Source organism: Cynocephalus volans, chromosome 6 (assembly GCF_027409185.1).
Source record: "Cynocephalus volans isolate mCynVol1 chromosome 6, mCynVol1.pri, whole genome shotgun sequence".
NCBI classification, from domain to species: Eukaryota; Metazoa; Chordata; class Mammalia; order Dermoptera; family Cynocephalidae; genus Cynocephalus; species Cynocephalus volans.
In genome coordinates, this window is record NC_084465.1 from 21,564,181 (window position 1) to 21,581,836 (window position 17,656).

The window sequence follows — 17,656 nt, forward strand, 5'->3', positions numbered from 1 at the left end:
TTGCACAACTAGATATCCACATACAGAATGAACTTAGACCCTTTTCTCACACCATGTACAAAAATCAACTCAAAATGGATTAAAGACTCAAACATAAGACTGGAAACTGTAAAGCTACTAGAAGAAAATATAGGGGGAAAGCTCCATGACATTGGTCTACACAGTGAGTATGGATATGAACCTAAAAGCACAGGCAACAAAAACAAAAATAGACAAATGGGATTACATCAAACTGAAAACCTTCTTTACAGCCAAGGAAACAACCAACAGAGTGAGAAGACAACCTATGTAATAAGATCCAAAATATATACGGAACTCAAGCAACTCAATAGTAAGAAAACACATAATCTGATTAAAAAATGATAATCTTTGGTTTATGGTTAAAAAAAAGAAAAGAAATAGAAAAAATGGGCAGACTTCTGGTCAAGATGTTAGAATAGATGGTCCCCAGCATTACTCTCTCCCACAAATCAACCTATTTACAACTATAAAAAAGCAATGACAGCCAAGCTGGGGCCTCTAGGGCTCAGGGGAAGAGGAGGAGAGACCTACAGAGTGCATGAAGGTGGGAGAAGCTATGATGAGAGAGAAATTCGAAGCCCAGCCATTTCCAGGCTGAAGCTGCTGAGCTCATGGAACAGGAGCTGGCAAAAGGCTGCAGCTGTGCCTTTCAGATGAAGTTGCTTGGAGGTGGTAGGGGAGAAGAGGGCCTTGGTAGCCCTCAGGCCAGCGATACCACTAATAGAGTTCTCATGGACCCACATAGGACCGAGGAGCCACAACAACTGAAAACAAGGAGGCACTCAGAGGCCAGTGAGTCATCACAAGGGACCAGAGCATGGCCCGTCCCATGGGAGGTGTTTGGAGCACAGGTGGTGGGGGAGACTGGCCCACCTGGGGAACACTGGGGCACAGCAAGGACAGCTGATCTGCCCCCCAATCAGCATAGGACCACTCAGAGGAGACTGGTCAGGAATATAGAATTGCATGATAAAAAGACTCAGGCCCAGCCAGTGTTTCTACAGAAGCTGGGTGCACCAGATTTCACTAGAACTGGAAATACCTTTAAAGTCCATGATTAAAAGCTGAGCTGCACAAAAAGCCTTGCCTAGGGAATCAGCAACAAAGCAGCAATTTAGCTCAACCACAGAGATCAAGTATTGGTCCTCACAGGAAGTTCTCTCATTTCAGAAGTAAGCAAAGGACAGAAAATTAGTTCCAGCACACAGTTTGAGTGGTGGGAACAGCAAATAATCCAACACAGAACTGAAAGAAAAAACAAAGTACCCACAGCCACAGACAAAGTTTGATATTAACTAGTAAGGGTCTCATTTCACCAAAGAACACCTATAACACATAGAAGGACCGGAAGTCCCCTGGGCTACCAAACCAGAAAGGGGGGAGGGCCAGGGGCCTCAGTCATGTCCCCCAACACCTGCAACCAATCCTGAGGGTGGGGGCCTTGGGCCTTGGTCATGCCCCACCAACATAAGCAACCAGCCCAGCGACAACCACTGAGCCTCTGCAGGAAGCATCCTCAGGCTCTCCCAAGCCAGGGCAGTGGGGGGCCTCGGCCATGGCCCCCCGACACCTGCAGGCAGCCCATTGATGACCACCAAGCTGCCACAGGAAGCACCCCGGGCTCTCCTGAGCTGGGGCGGTGGGGGGCCTTGGGCCTCAGTCACATCCCCCCAACATGAGCAACCCGCCCAGTGAGGACCACCAAGCCACCACAGGAAGCGTCCTCAGGCTCTCCCAAGCCAGGGCAGTGGGGGGCCTCAGGCCTCGGTCATGCCCCTCCAACATGAGCAACCAGCCCAGTGATAACCACCAAGCCACAGCAAGAAGGGCCCCAAGTTCCCAAGCTGGGGAGATGGGAGGTGAGGGCTTTTGCCATACCTCCCTGACATCTGCACCCAGCCCAGCAATGACCAAGCCACCGCTGAAAGCCCTGTCTCCCCTGTGGGAATGAGGGGGTGCCGCAGGTCTCAATCCCACCCCTCCTCCTTCCTCCTTCTTCCACTCTGTTTCCTTCCCCTTTCCCCTCTCCCCCTCCCTCCCAACTGCTCTGCAACAACATCATAGAATATAAAAAAAAATATTAATAAAAGAAGCAATTGCCAGTCTTCACATAATAAAAACGTAAAACTCAACAGAAAAAAAAAAAAAGAAGAAGAAGGGGCAGAGGTTTTGAATAGATATTTTTCAAAACAAGACATACAAATACAAATGCCCAACAGGTATATGAAAAAATTACTAATAATCAGAGAAATGCAAATTAAAACCACAAGGAGAGATCACCTCACATCTTTTAGAATGGCTATTATCAAGAAGATGAAAGGGTTGGCAAGGATGTGGAGATAAGAGACCATTGCACACTGTTGGTGGGAATGTAAATTAGTACAGCCATAATGCAAAACAGTAGGGAGGTTCTTCAAAAAATTAAAAACAGAACTACACCTACCATATAATCTGGCAGTCACACTACTGTGTATATATCTAAAGGAAATAAAATCACTATCTCAAAGAGATGTCTGTTCTCCCATGTTCATTGCAGCATTATTCACAGTAGCCAATATATGGAATCAACTTAAGTGTTCATCAATAGATGAATGAAGAAAGATAGAAAATGTTGTATACATACGCAAAGAATACTATTTAGCCTTTAAAAAGAAGGAGATTTATGGGACCCTGCCCTTTTTCTAAGCTAAAACAACAGATGGCCTAAACAGGTAAAAGGTGACGCCCAAGGGAGGTTAAGGGGGAGGGCTAAGCATAGAGAGGCAAGGCACGTGCACATTTGACCTTTTCAAGGAGTGGCCTAAGCTTGTGTGTGTGTGTGTGTGTGTGTGTGTGTGTGTGTGTGTGTTCCCTATCTGGGAGAGCAGCAGCGTGCTCACCCATCTCTTGGAATCTCTTTTCGCCCAGCATTCTGGCGGGGAGAAAAGGGCAATCCCTTGGCCCCAACCCTCTAGGGAAAGGAAAAACCTGTTGGGGTCCCATGCGGCCACTGGAGACGCCCAACAGAGATTCTGTTACTTGGGACAACATAGATGAACCCCAAAAATGCTATGTTGAGTGAAATAAGCCAGGCACAGAAAGACGAATACTGCATGGCCTCACTTACATGTGGAGTGTAAAAAAAAACCAAATCAAACTCATAGAAGTAGAGAGTAGAATGGTAGTTAGCAAGGGCTGGGCGGGTGTGCGTGCATGTGTGTGTGGTGCTGGGAGATGTTAGTAAAAGGATACAGAATTTCAGTAAGTGTTGGAGCGAGCTGGACTGAAGCCATGTTGGGACCTAAAACTGCATGGGCTGTAGGCAAATTTTTGAAAGACACGTTTTTTTTTTTTTCTTGGCATGCATTTCTTTGAGTTCCCTCCTTTCCCATGGTTATTTGATATTTTGAACCTTGGTTATAGGGCAAGATGACATTATTATAAGAGTGTGAAGTTGTTTTTCAGCCAGCCTGAAGCTGCAGACTTGCCAGAAGACACGTACAATCCAGACCCTGAGAAGTACTTTAATTTCTCTGGATCTTAACTGTTCTCATCAACAAAGTAAGTGTGTTAGAACAAAAAACCCTAAAGTTAGAAAATTCTGTGATTTAAAGATATGTACATAATCAGAAAATAACTATCGCTATACAATAATTATAAAACTGCAAACTTTTTTTGTTTGTTTGATTGTTAGTCACAGTAAGAACAGTACCTACTTGACATATCCATGCCATAAGCAAAAGTTTTCAATCATACCTGAGAAGTTAACTTCAGAAAATAAGTGTGAGAGTCATTGGATTCTGAACTGTCAGAGCCTCGGCTACTAAAAAAAAAAAGGAAAAAAAATTAGTTTGCAGAATGTTTTGGTGGCATTTTCAAATTTCAACTGCTGCTGCTTTTTATCATATTTGAATGATTGAGAAGTTCTAATTATAAGAAGAGAAATATTTACAAAGGTGGTTTAAATGTTTGGTAGCTCCAGACAGCTTAGAAATAGAGACTTTTTTGTTGAATATAGGGGGAGATATAGAGGTTTGGGAATGTGTTACTAGAATGTAAACTCCAGAAAAATTGTAGTTTTTTCTGTCTGGTTCACTGATACATCACCAGAATAAAAACAGTGCCTGGCACATAGTAGGCACTCAGTAATATTTGTTAATAAGTTAATGAATAAATGCTATATCTGCGGAGTTTCCTAGTTCTCATGGGTCTCATGAGCTCTTAAAATTCATTCATTTTTACATCAGTATATTTCCATTATGCTTAAAGACAATGCAGGCGATACAGAACATAGTACCTCAAGAAAAAAGGGTCAAACAGAAATCAATTACTAATTATAATTGTTTAATGCAGTGGTAGGCAAACTTTTTCCTTGAGAGTCAATTTAGGAAAGAAAATACTTCTGGGCTGTATTTTTTATGTATTATTTTTTATTTAATAAATTTTATTTTTTTACAGTAGTTTTAAGGCTTACAGAAAAATTGAGCATATAGTAGAGTTCCTATGCACATGCCCCTACTCCCTTCACAGGTTCCCCAATTATTAACATCTTATAGTAAATGGTACCTTTGTTATAACTGATAAACCAATATTAATATGTTATTGTTAAATAAAGTTTGTAGTGTACATTAGGGTTTACTCTTGTGATGTACAGTCCATGGGTTTTGATAAATTTATAATGACACATGTCTACCATTGCAGTATCAAACGTAGTAGTTTCACTGCCCTAAAAATCCTCTGTGCTCCATCTATTCATCCCTCCTTCCCCTGGAACTCCTGGCAACCACTAGTATTTTTGCTGTTTCTATAGTTTTGTCTTTTCCAGCATGTCATATAGTTGGGATCATACAGTATGAAGCTTTTTTAGACTTACTTTCACTTAGCAATATGAATTTAATGTTCCACCATATCTTCTCATGGTTTGACAGTTCATTTCTTTTTATCATTGAATAATATCCCATTGTACGGATGTACCAGTTTGTTTATCCGTTCACCTATTAAAGGACGTCTTGGTTGCTTTCAGTTTTTGACAATCATGAATAAAACTGCTATAAACACTTGTGTGCAGGTTTTTGTGCAGACATAAGTTTTTAACTCATTTGGGTAAATACCTGGGAATGCAGTTGCTGGATCAAGTAAGATTATGTTTAGCTTTGTAGGAAACTGCCAAATTGTCTTCCAACATAGCTGTAACATTTTGCATTCCCACCAGCAAAGGGAGTTTTTGTTGCTCCACATCCTGACCAGCATTTGGTATTGTTATTGCTTTGGATTTTAGCCATTCTAATAGGTATGTTGTGGTATTTCATGGTTGTTTATTTATTTATATTTATTGAGATAATTGATTATACATATCTGTGGGGTATTGTGTTGACTATCAATACTTGTGTACAACATGTGATGGTCAAATCAGGTTAATGAACTTACTCATCATTACCATACGTAAGTATTCTTTGTGTCCATTAACCAATTTCTCATTGACCTTCCTCCCCCTCCCCCTTTCCCACTTCTAGTAACCACAGTTATGTTCTCTCCTTCTGAAAGTTCAACATATTATTGTGATTGTTGTTTCCTTCCTAATTTCTCTTTCCTTCCCTCCTTCCTTCTTTCTTATTTATTTAATTTTTAGCTCCCACTTATGAGTGAGGGCATGTGGTATTTCTCTTTCTGTGCCTGGCTTATTTCCCTTAACATGATTTTCTCCAAGCTCATCCATGTTGCTATGAATGGCAGAATTTCATTCTTTTTTATGGATGAGTAGTATTCCATTGTGTATATATTTGCAATCTCCTAATGACAGACAATGTTAAACATCTTTCTGTATGCTTATTTATCATATGTATATCTTCTTTGGTGAGGTGACAAAATCTTTGCCCATTTTTTAAATGGGTTATTTGTTTTCTTATTGTTGAATTTTAATTTTTTGTATATTTTAGGTACAAAGTCCTTTACCAGGTATGTATTTTGTAATTATTTTCTAGTCTGTGGCTTGTCTTTTCAGTTTCTTAACAGTCTCTTTCTCAGAGCAGAAATCTTTAATTTTAATAAAGTCTAACATCAGTTTTTTTCTTTCATGGATTTTCTTTTGGGTTGTACCTAAAAAGTCATCACCAAATCCAAGATAACTTAGATTTTTTCCTAGGTTATCTTCTAACAGTTTTATAGTTTTGCATTTTACATTTAGGTCTATTATTCATTTTGTGAAAGGTATAAGGTTTGTTTCTAGATTAACTTTTTTGCATGTGGATGTCCACTTTTTCCAGAACTGTTTATTGAGACTATCCTTTCTCTGTTGAATTACCTTTGCTCGTTTTTCAAAGACCTGTTTGACTGTATTTGTATAGGTCTATTTCTGGGCTCTCCACTTTGTTTTATTGATCTATTTGTCTGTTCGTCTCTAGTACCACACTTTTGATTGCTGTAGCTTTCCAGTAAGTCTTGAAGCCAAGTAGTGTCAGTCTTCAGACTTTTCCTTCTTCTTCAGTATTGTGTTAGTTATTCTGGGTCTTTTGCCTATCCATGTGAACTTTAGAATTAGTTTATCAGTATCTACAAAATACATTTCTGGGAATTCGATTGGGATTTCATTGAATCAAACTTTATGCTGGGAAGAACTGACATCTTAACAATATTGAATCTTCCTATCTATGAACATGGACTATCTATGAACTGATGACTTTTTTCTCTTAAAAATACTTATTTGCTAACTCAATTTTCTGAAAAAAAATCCTAGAAGCAATAATAACTACCATCTAGGCTGTGTTATCAAAATACCATTTTTTATTAAAATAGAGGGTTTCTGGGAGAAACGGTGGTTCCAACTCTAGTGCAGGAAATGTATAAGATGAGCCTGGGAAATCTTATCATGGCTGAAAGTTACCACAGACTACTAAGGTCATGTCAGAAAGACACAGGCCAACTTGAAAGGTCTTCTACCAGCTAGATTTGGGAAACTTTGAGCATTAGAATAATAGTGACTGAAGTTGATTAGAACACATTAAATATAAACAAATCCATGAGTTCAAAATGATACTTTTCATCTGCAAACAAACTTAGTCACCAATGGAGGTTGTAGGGACACTAACTCAAAGTCTGAAAATGTATAAATACAAGGGAAGAACCAAACATTTGTTCTGCATTTCCTATAGAAACTGTATTAAAATGAGTATGTTCCTTTTTCCAACAATACTCCCTTAGCATTGAAATTTGCACTTATTATTTACTAACTTAAATTATAGTACTTTTGTGTCATCTATATAAAAGTATCAGTTCTCTGTGGGTAATGACAGCATTAAAGATAATTTGAGGAGGAAAAAGACAGACAATAGATCTACAAGACTAATAGAAAACAATTAATAAAATGGCAATAGTAAATCCTTCCCTACTGATAATTACTTTAAATGTAAATGGATTGAACTTCCAAATAAGAGGACATAGAGTGACTGAATGATTAAAAAAAACAAGACCCAATTACATGCCATCTACAAGAAACTTCCTTTAGATTTAAGGACACACATAGGCTGAAAATGAAGGGATGGAAAGATATTCCAGGAAAACAAAAAGAGAGCAGCGATAGCTATAATTATATCAGAGAAAACAGACTTTAAGTCAAGAACTGTCAGAAGACCCAAGGAGCATGACTGGGGTCGTAGGCAGGAGTTGAGGGCAGAATCCCCTGCCTAGAAGAAGGCATGGAGAACACCAAAAATTCTACTTCTGTGTGGGTGGACCAGCACAGCCATCACTGCTGCAAAAGTGGCTCAATGCCATAGCAGTAGCCACAGCCATCATGCAGGCTGCCAGTGAGATACTCAGCTGCACTGACACAGGGAGAGTCACCAGTGAAGACCAGAAAAATAAGAGGACGTCTCTCTACTCAAAGCCCACTCCAGAGTAATAGAAGCAACTGCTCTACCAGATGACCACACATCAATGTAAAGATACTAGAAATATGAAAATCCAAGAAAACATGACACCACTAAAAGGATGACACCACTACAGTAATTCTTAAATAACAGACCTTATAGAGCAGGAAACCCTTGAAATGACTGAAAAGGAACAACAATCTTAAACTCACTGAGATACAAGAAGACTCAGTTAGACAACATAATGAAACAAGAAAAAAAAAATCCAGGATATGAAAGAGGAAATTTACAAAGATTTATACCTTAAAAAAAAGAAAAGTAGCAGAGTTCCAGTCAAGATGGTGGAACAGATGGTTCCCAGAGTCACTCTCTCCCACAAATCAACCAATTTACAACTATAAAAATGTAACATCAGCAAAGCTGGGGCTGCAGGAGCTCAGGGGAAGAGGAGGAGAGACCTACAGAGTTCATGAAGGTGGGAGAAACCATGAAGAGAGAAAGAAGAAACTGCTCTGAGCATTTCAGGCTGCAGCTGCTTTAAGGCTTGAGCTGATGAGCACACGGAGCAGGAGCCGGCAGAAGTCGCACCTGTGCCCTTCAGATGGAGTAACTTGGAGGCAGCAGGAGAGAAGAGGGCTTTGGCAGCCCCGAGGACAGCAAGACCACTAATAGGGTTCCCATGGACCCACGAAGGAGTGAGGAGCCAGAACAACTGAAAAAAGGGGTCCATTCAGAAGCCGGTGAGTCATCACAAGGGACCGGCACAGGGCCCATCCCATGGGAAGTGTTTGGAACACAGGCGGTGGGGGAGACAGGCCCACCGGGAGAATGCTGGGACACAGCAAGGACAGCTGATCCTCCCCCCAGTCAGCACAGGACCAGAGGAGACTGGTCAGGAATGCAGAATTGCATGGGGTGCAGTTTGATTAAAAAACTCAGGCCTAAATCAGAGTTTCTACACCACCCAGGTGCACCGAGTCTTTGGAGAGCCCAAAGTACCTACAAGGTCAACCATTAAACCCTGAGCTGCACAAAATGCCTTCCCTAGGGAAACAGCAGCAAAGTAGCAATTTAACTGAACCACACAGCTCAAGTACTGGTTCCCACAGGAAGTTCCCCGTTTTAGAAGTAAGCAAAGGACAAAAAAATTAGTTCCGGCCCAGGCACACTACCAGCACCTTGGGGCTTGCCTGGGAACTGGAGGCTTGGAACTGGGGATCGGACCCCACTCCCACATCCAGGCACACCATGCCAGTGCCTCGGGGCCCACCCAGGGGCCAGAGGCATAGAGAAGGGGACCAGACCCCCTTCTCACAACCAGGCACACCATGCCAGCACCTCGGGGCCCACCTGGGGACCAGAGGCATAGAAAACAGGATTGGACCCCACTCCTACATCCAGGCACAGCACCAGCAAATTGGGGCCCTGCCTTGGGGCCCAGGGCATGGAGTCAGGGACCAGACCCCTCTTCCACAACCAGGCACACCACGCCAGCACTTTGGGGCCTGCCTGGGGACCTGGGCATAGAGAAAAGGACTGGATCACCCTACCACAACCAGGCACACCAAACCAGTGCCTTGGGGCCCACCTGGGGACCTGAGTCATGGAGCCGAGGACTGGACCCCTCTCTCACAACCAGGCACACCATGCCAGCACCCTGGGGCCCGCCCAGGGACCCAGGGCATGGAGAAAGGGACCCACACCCCTCGCAAACCAGGCACACCATGCCAGTGTCTCAGGGCCTGCCCAGGGACCTGAGGCATGGAGAAAGGGACTGGACTCCCCTCCCACAAACAGGCACACCAAGCCAGTGCCTCAGGGCCCACCTGGGTACCTGAGGCATGGAGAAAGGGACTAGAACCCCCTCCCATAACCAGGCACACCACACCAGGGCCTCAGGGCCCACCCAGGGACCCAAGTCATGGAGAAGAGGACTGGACCACCTTCCCACAACCGGGAATACTGTGCCAGTGCCTTGAGGCCCACCCAGGGACCTGGGGCATGGATCAAGGGACCAGACTGCCTTCCCACAACCAGGCACACCGTGCCAGCACATCAGGGCCTGCTCAGGGACCAGAGGCATGGAGAAGGGGACTAGACACACCCCCACAACCAGGTACACTGCCAGCACCAAAGAGCATGCCAAAAACATGACCTCCACATGGGTGGCCCACCACAGCCACCACAATAAACGTGGCTGCTGCAAAAGTGGCTAGACACCACAACCACCACGCAGATGGTCTGGCAACTACTGGAGTGCACTGACAGGGAGAGTCACTAGCAGAGATAAAGAAATGAAGAGGATGTCTCTCTTCACAAAGCCCATTTCAGAGGGATAGAGAAGCCTCTGCTCTATGATAATATTGGGGGACCTGATCACACCTCTGAGCATTGGACAGATCATCTAGGCAACAAATTAACAGAGTAACCATTAGTCTTTCAGAGGGAGAGAAGAAATCTAGGGTAATTAGAGGGCGGAGGGGGGAGGGAGTGGGGGATGGGGCGAGATTGGACAAGGCGCATAAAGAATAATTATGATTTGTAGCAATATATATGCTAGTAATATTGATTTGATCAACATATCTCAATGTTGAACCCCCAAAATATGTATAATCAATTTTGATTCAATAAATAAAATAAATTAAAAACAAACAAACAACAAAAACCCCCAATTTTCTAAGCACCAGATCCCTATATTAAATCCCTATATATTAAAAAAAAATGTAGCAGAACTCATGGAACTGAAAGATTCACTCAGTGAATAACAAACACAACTGATAGCTTAAGCAGCAGGCTAGAACAAGCAGAAGAAAGAATTTCTGATCTTGAAGTTAGTCTTTTAGAAATAGGTGGACAAAAAAAAAAAAAGAAGAGGAAGAATTTTTTAAAATGAAGAAAATCTGAGAGAGCTATCAGAAAACCTTAAGCACACAGACATTTAAGTCATGGGTGCTCCAGAAGGGGAGGAGAAAGGAAAAGGCATGGAAAACCTATTCAATGAAATCATAATGGAAAACTTCCCAGGTATAGAGAGAGACACAGACCTTCAGATCCAGGAGGCTCAAAGATCCCCAAACAGATCAACCCAAAAACATCCTCTCCAAGACACATTATAGTCAAACTGGCAAAGCTCAAAGACAAAGAGAGAATCTTAAAAAGAAGCAAGAGAAAAGCAGCAAGTTACCTACAAAGGAGCCCCTATCACATTAACAGCAGACTTCTCAACAGAAACTCTACAGGACAGAAGAAAATAGGATGATATAGTCAAAACACTAAAGGAAAAAACTGCCAGCCAAGAATACTATAGCCAGCAAGGCTTATCCTTCAGAAATGAGGGAGAAACAGTGTATTTTCCAGACAAACAAAAACTGCAGGAGTTCACCACCACATGACCATCCCTGCAAAAAATCCTCAAGGGAGTCCTGCATCTGGAATCCAAAAAATGATAATCACTATCATGAATACACAAGAACAAAACCCAGTGGTAGAACAAAATGCAAACAAGAAAGAGAAAGAAACTAAATTTTACCACCACAAAAAACCATAGTGACAATGAAACAAAAGCAAACAAACTCTCAGTCTCTTTGGAAGATGATAGGGAAACAATTCATTATTCTAAAACTAGTAAGTAAAAGGGAAGAGTCAAGCATTTATCCTGTCTTTCCTATATGAATTATTACTCAGAGTAACCATAAATAGCTGAGGAGGGAACACTTCTGTCTAGTGAAATAGCCCAGCTCCTAAATAAAGAGGGAATAAAATAATTAGAATATGTTATTTTGCAAGCCCCTATTGAAATAACGAATCTAGCAAATGATCTTCAGTGACTGCTAATGTCACAGAGAGACCATCAGACATAACGGGCCTCCTGCAGTAAGAACATACACGTCTGAAGCCAAATCTAACCTGAGTGAGACCAAGCCTCAGGATCCAGCAATCACTCATCAGGAAATGCAGGGGATGGTGGAACATGTTAAATGACACTACTGAGATGAGGCCAGCAAATTCAGACCTTGGGAAACTTTATAGGGTAGAGGTGGGAAAATTAGACGAAGGGGGAACCTGTAGATCAAAAGAAACTTAAGAGACAGCTGACATAGCAACCAATGCAGCAAGCAGAACTTGTTTGGATCCTGATGTAGACAAATTGATTGTAAGAAAGAAAGAAGGAGGGGGAGAGAATTGGAGAAATTTAAACATGTTTAATATTTGATTGTATTAAGGAATTATTATTGATTTTTAAAATGTGAAAAAAAAATTTGAGTAATTGGCATGTTACTAGCTATAGTTCTGTTCAAACTCTCTGTTTTTCATAATTCAGTCTTGGTAGGTGGTGTGTTTTTAGGAATTTATTCATTTCATTTAGATGATCTAATCTGTTGACCAACAATTATTCATAGTATTCTCTTATAATCCTTTTGATTTTTGTAAATTTGGTTGTAATGACCCTCTTTCATTTCTGATTTTAGTTGTTTGAGTCTTCTCTCCTTTTTCTTAGTCCATCTAAGTAAAGGTTTGTCACTTTTGTGGATCTTTTCAATGTACCAGCTTTTTGTTTCATTGATTTTCTCTACTTTTTTCTATTTTGTATTTCTTTTATCTATGCTCTAATGTTTATTATTTACTTCCTTTGCTAGGTCTGGACTTAGCTTGCTCTTTATTTTCTAGTTTATTAGGGTGCAAAGGTGATTGCCAATTTGAGATCGTTCTTTTTTATTAATGCTAAATAAATTTCCCTTTTAGCACTGAAAAAAAGAATAAGAATAAATAAAACTGTCATTTTTCAAATAAACCAACAAATAAATAATAAAAGCAAAATTCCAGCCAAGTAGATAAAAGGTACACTTTCAGTTGCTTCCATTCAGTAAATAAAACTTATGTGTGAATTAGAAATGATATATCATTGTTTTCTACAGAAGTCTTACACTGATGTTTCTGGATTTTTTTAATACTGCTTTTCAGTGAGTTTTCCTATTTAAAAGCAGAATGTCAGTAAGGTAGATAAAAAAATGCACTTTTAGCTGCTTCATTTCAGTGAATTATAATTAATAATGAACTAGAAATTATGTATCATTGTCTGTTACATAAGTTTCATTCTGGTTTTTCTGGATAATTTTTCCAATGCTGTTTTTCAATGGATTTTTATATACATATTTAAAATAAGAATTTTAGCATGATAGATAAAAGATGTACTTTCATTATCTTCATTTTAGTGAATTAAACTTAATTTTGATAAAGGAAAACAAAACACAAACTGTCACAAGAGACAAAGAAAGATATTATATTACGGTAAAAGTGTCAATCCACTAGGAAGATATAATGATCATAAATATATATGCACCCAACATTAGAGCACCAAAATTTATAAAGCAAGCTGACAGAACTGAAAGGAGAAAAACAGTAATACAATAATAGTAGGAGACTTCATACTGCACATTTAATAATGGATAGAGCATCCAGACAGAAGATCAATAAGGAAAAAGATGGCTTAACAACACTATAGATGAAATGTCTCAAATGGACATGAACAGAACATTCCACCCAACAGCAGCAGAATATACATTCTTCTCAAGCACACATGGAACTTTTCTCCAGGATAAATCACATGTTAAGTCACAAAACAAGTCTTAACAAGTTTAAGAATATTCAAATCATAGCAAATATTATTACTGACCAGAATGGAGTGAAACTAGAAATTAACGCAGAAGGAAAAATGGAATATTTACAAATAATTAGAAATTAAACAGCACACTCCTGAACAACCATTGGATCAAAGAAGAAATTTAAAAGGAAATAAGACAGTTACCTAGAGACAAACAAAAACACAACATACCAATACTTATGAGATATGGCAAAAGCAGTACTAAGAAGGAAATTTATTGTGATAAATGCCTATATTAAAAAAGAAGAAAGATCTCAAGTAAATACCAAACTTTACACCTAAAGGAGCTAGAAAAAAGAACAAATTAAGCCCAAAATTATCAGAAGGAAGAAAGTAACAAAGATTAGAGCAGAAATAAAGACATAGAAAATAGAAAATAGGAAAAAAATCAATTTCAATCAAAAAAAGTATTGATTTGGTGAAAACATAAGCAAAATTAACAAACCCTTAGCTAAACTAAGAAAAAAAAAGAGATGAGTCAATAAGTAAAATTAGAGATTAAAGAGGAAACTTTACAATTGATACCACAGACATAAAAAGAAATTGAAGAGTTGTACACCAACAATCTGAATAACCTGGAATGGATAAGTTCCTCAAAACATACAACCTACCAAGACTAAATCATGAAGAAATAGAAAGTCTGAACATATAACTAGTATGGAGATTGAATTAGTAATAAAAAACTTCCCAACAAAGAAAAGCCCAGGACCAGATGGCTTAACTGGTGAATTCTGTCAAACGTCTAAAGAAGAATTAATGCCAATTCTTCTCAAAAACTCTTCCAAAAAATTGAAGAGGAGGGAAATTCTAATTCATTTTATGAGGCCCATGTTACCCCAATACCAAAGGTCTAGACAAAGACACCAGAAGAAAAGAAAGCCACAGGCCAATTATCCCTGATAAATATAGGTGCAAAAATTCTCAAAAAAATACTAACAAACTGAATTCAACAGCACATTGAAGGGACCATCCACCACAACCAAGTTGTATTTATCCCTGGAATGCAAGGACAGTTCAACGTATGAAAACCAATTAATGTGATATCTACATAAATAGGATAAAGGATAAAATCCATGATCTTTTCAGTAAATGCAGAAGTGTTTGACAGAATTCAACATCCTTTTATGATAAAAACTCTCAACAAACTAGGAATAGAAAGAAAGTACTTCAATATAATAAAAGCCATATACAAAAAGCCCACAGGTAACACATACTTAGCAGTGAAAATCTGAAAGCTTTTCCTCAAAGATCAGGAACAAGGCCAGTTCTATTCAACATAGTACTGGAAGTCCTAACCAGAGCAATCTATTCCAATGCTGAAAGAAAAAAAAAAACCCAAAAAACTAAACATACTCTTATCAGACATTCTAGGAATCTAGCTCCTTGGTATCTACCCAAAGGAGTTGAAAACTTATGTCTACACAAAAACCTGCACACAGATGTATATAGCAACTTTATTTGTCATGGTCCAGACGTGGAAGCAACCAAGATGTCCTTCAGTACGTGAATGGATAAACTGTGCTACATTCAGACAATGCAATATTATTCAGTGCTAAGAAGAAATGAGCTATTAAGCCAGGAAAAGAAAAGGAGGAAATTTAAATTTATAATCTTAAGTGAAAGAAGCCAGTCTGAAAAGGCTGCATACTGTATGATTCCAACCATATGACATTCTGGAAAAGGCAAAACTATAGAGACAGTAAAAAGATCTGTGGTTGCCAGGAATTAGGGGGAGGGAAGGACGAATAAATAGATTGTTAGGGTGAATCCATACAGTAAAAATAGTTTGTATGATCCTGTAATAGTAGATACATGTCGTTATAAATTTATTCAAAACCATGGAATGTACAACATCAAGAGTGAACCTTAATGTAAACTGTGGACTTTGGGTGAAAATAATTTGTCAATGTGGACTCATCATTGCAGCACATGTGCTCTGGGTGGCGGATGTTGATCATGGGTGAGGCTACGCATGTGGGCATAGTGCATACATGGGAACTCTCTGTACCTTCTTCTCAGTTTTGCTGTGAACCTCAAACTGTTCCAAAAAATAAAGTCTACGTAAAGAGAGAGAGAGAGAGAGAAACAAAAAGCAAACAAAAAATAATTCGGTATGTCTTTCACATATAGTAAGTGCACTGTATATAGTAATGCTCACATTACCTGAATAAAAGAATAACTCAAATGATGAGGTCTGGCCCAAATAATGTGCATGGGAAAACATTTCCCCGACTTATAGTCAGGATTTCAGTTGAGAATTGGATATTCAGTTGAGAATATTGCCAATACTATTATATTTAATATATTATTAAATCATATTATTATGAAAGCATAGTAAAACAGCACAACAAATTAAATTACTTAAATAGTCTTGACTTACCTAGAGTCTAGATCCACTGTAATTTCTATCAGAGAAGTATCTGAATCATCACAGACTTTTTCCAAGTTTATATGTTTTTCCATTTCTTCCAATTCTTTCAGGCACTGATAATACTAGGGGAAAATGATAAATTCAGTTCATTATAAAATAACTTTATTTCCTAATTAAACTAACTGAATATTTATGAACATCTGAAAAAATAATTATTGAGACATTAAGGACCAAAACCCCCAAAACACTGTTAAGATATTAAAAGGAAAAAACTGCCATAGGCCCATAGGCAGGTTATGTTATCCAATAGGCTGGAGTCCAGTGCCTTAGCAAATGGACTTTGCTTACCTTGGTCCTGTCGGGATCACAATAATCCAAGAGAGAATCACAAAAATGGTATCCCATTGACTCCAAATCTTTTGTGCTGAAATGTGTACCTCGTTTATTACCTAAAACACCAATAAGTTTATCCATCCTTGGGGATGAGCTAATCATTTTTCCTTAGCAGGTGGGCCTACATTGCAAAACAGAGAGTATAAACAAAACATTGATTCCATATCCTGTCTTTTGGATTTTCTTCTCTGGGGCAGGTCACTTAACAGCTTATTGCTTTCCCTTGTTCCTTTTTCACCACCCAGACCAAAGCTGACTTAACACAGATTAGTCTATGTTGTAAGGCTGAAAAAAATTCAATAAGAGAATTATGGAATAATTTGTTATCAGTTATAAACAGACCTAATAATCACTTCGAGAAAAACTTGGGTAAAGATTTTGTGAGAAAATTTTTTCAGCATCATGAAAATTTACATCAGTTTCAAGGTGCTTTAAAAACCAGACAGAAATTACATATGTGGATTTCCAGCATTTTCCTATGAGTTGATACATTTTCTGACAATGTGATAATTATCTAAAAATGGAGTATTCTAACTGCATTAGGCTATGCCAGATTTGACTAACAGACTACAGAGTATATTTTTATACTTTCACTTTTTAGTTCAGGGAACCAAGTGCTTTTATTTAAGTACAAATTGACAAAACAAACAAACAAAAACCCCAGCCTATTTTGCCTTGCAAATAGCAAATCCAGTAAAAAAAATGTTCTACCATGGTATTTTAAGAATGTGCGTTGCTTTTTCTTGAATCATCAGGAACCCCCATTTCAAAAAAATCTGTAGAAACACTCTTAAAAAAATCAGAAACAGACATTTAAGGATTAGCTTATGAAACAGCCAGTTAGAATACAGACAGTCCTCGATTTATGATGGTTCAACTTACTACTTTTCACCTTTACCATGGTGCGAAAGTGATATGCATTCTGTAGAAATCTTACTTCGAATTTTGAATTTTGATCTTTTCCTGGGCTGGTGATATGAGGTATCATACTCTCTTGCAATTCCGGGCAGTGGCAGTGTGCCACAGCTCCCAAGTCAGCCACCAGATCACAAGGGTAAACAACCAACACTCTACAGTATACTGTATCGCCAGACGATTTTGCCCAGCTGTAGGCTAATGTAAGTGTTCTGAACATGTTAAAGGTATGCTAGGCTAAGCTATGACATTTGGTAGGTTAGGTTTATTAAGTGCATTTTCGACTTAAAATATTTTCAACTTGTGATGTCAGTTGAGGAGCATCTGTATTTCTATCTCATGCTAAAACTTTCATTTCTAAACAAAAGGAACGATGAAGACATACCATACAGTGGAAGTTGTATTCCTCCTCTTTACAGAAGTCTATTCATCCTCTTCATAGAATCGATG

The 17,656-nt window shown here is 39.1% G+C and overlaps 1 protein-coding gene across 1 annotated transcript in view; it reads right to left on the reverse strand.

Annotated features, from left to right (window-relative positions):
• The window catches only part of AGBL3 (AGBL carboxypeptidase 3), an 85,575-nt gene that overhangs the window by 34,830 nt on the left and 33,089 nt on the right, over window positions 1-17,656 (reverse strand). Inside the window, exons 9-11 of the mRNA XM_063098966.1 lie at window positions 16,247-16,347; window positions 15,908-16,020; window positions 3,757-3,823 (exon numbers count right to left, since the gene is read on the reverse strand). Of these exons, the coding sequence (XP_062955036.1) occupies window positions 3,757-3,823; window positions 15,908-16,020; window positions 16,247-16,347 (281 nt within the window). The remainder of the gene's footprint in view (window positions 1-3,756; window positions 3,824-15,907; window positions 16,021-16,246; window positions 16,348-17,656) is intronic.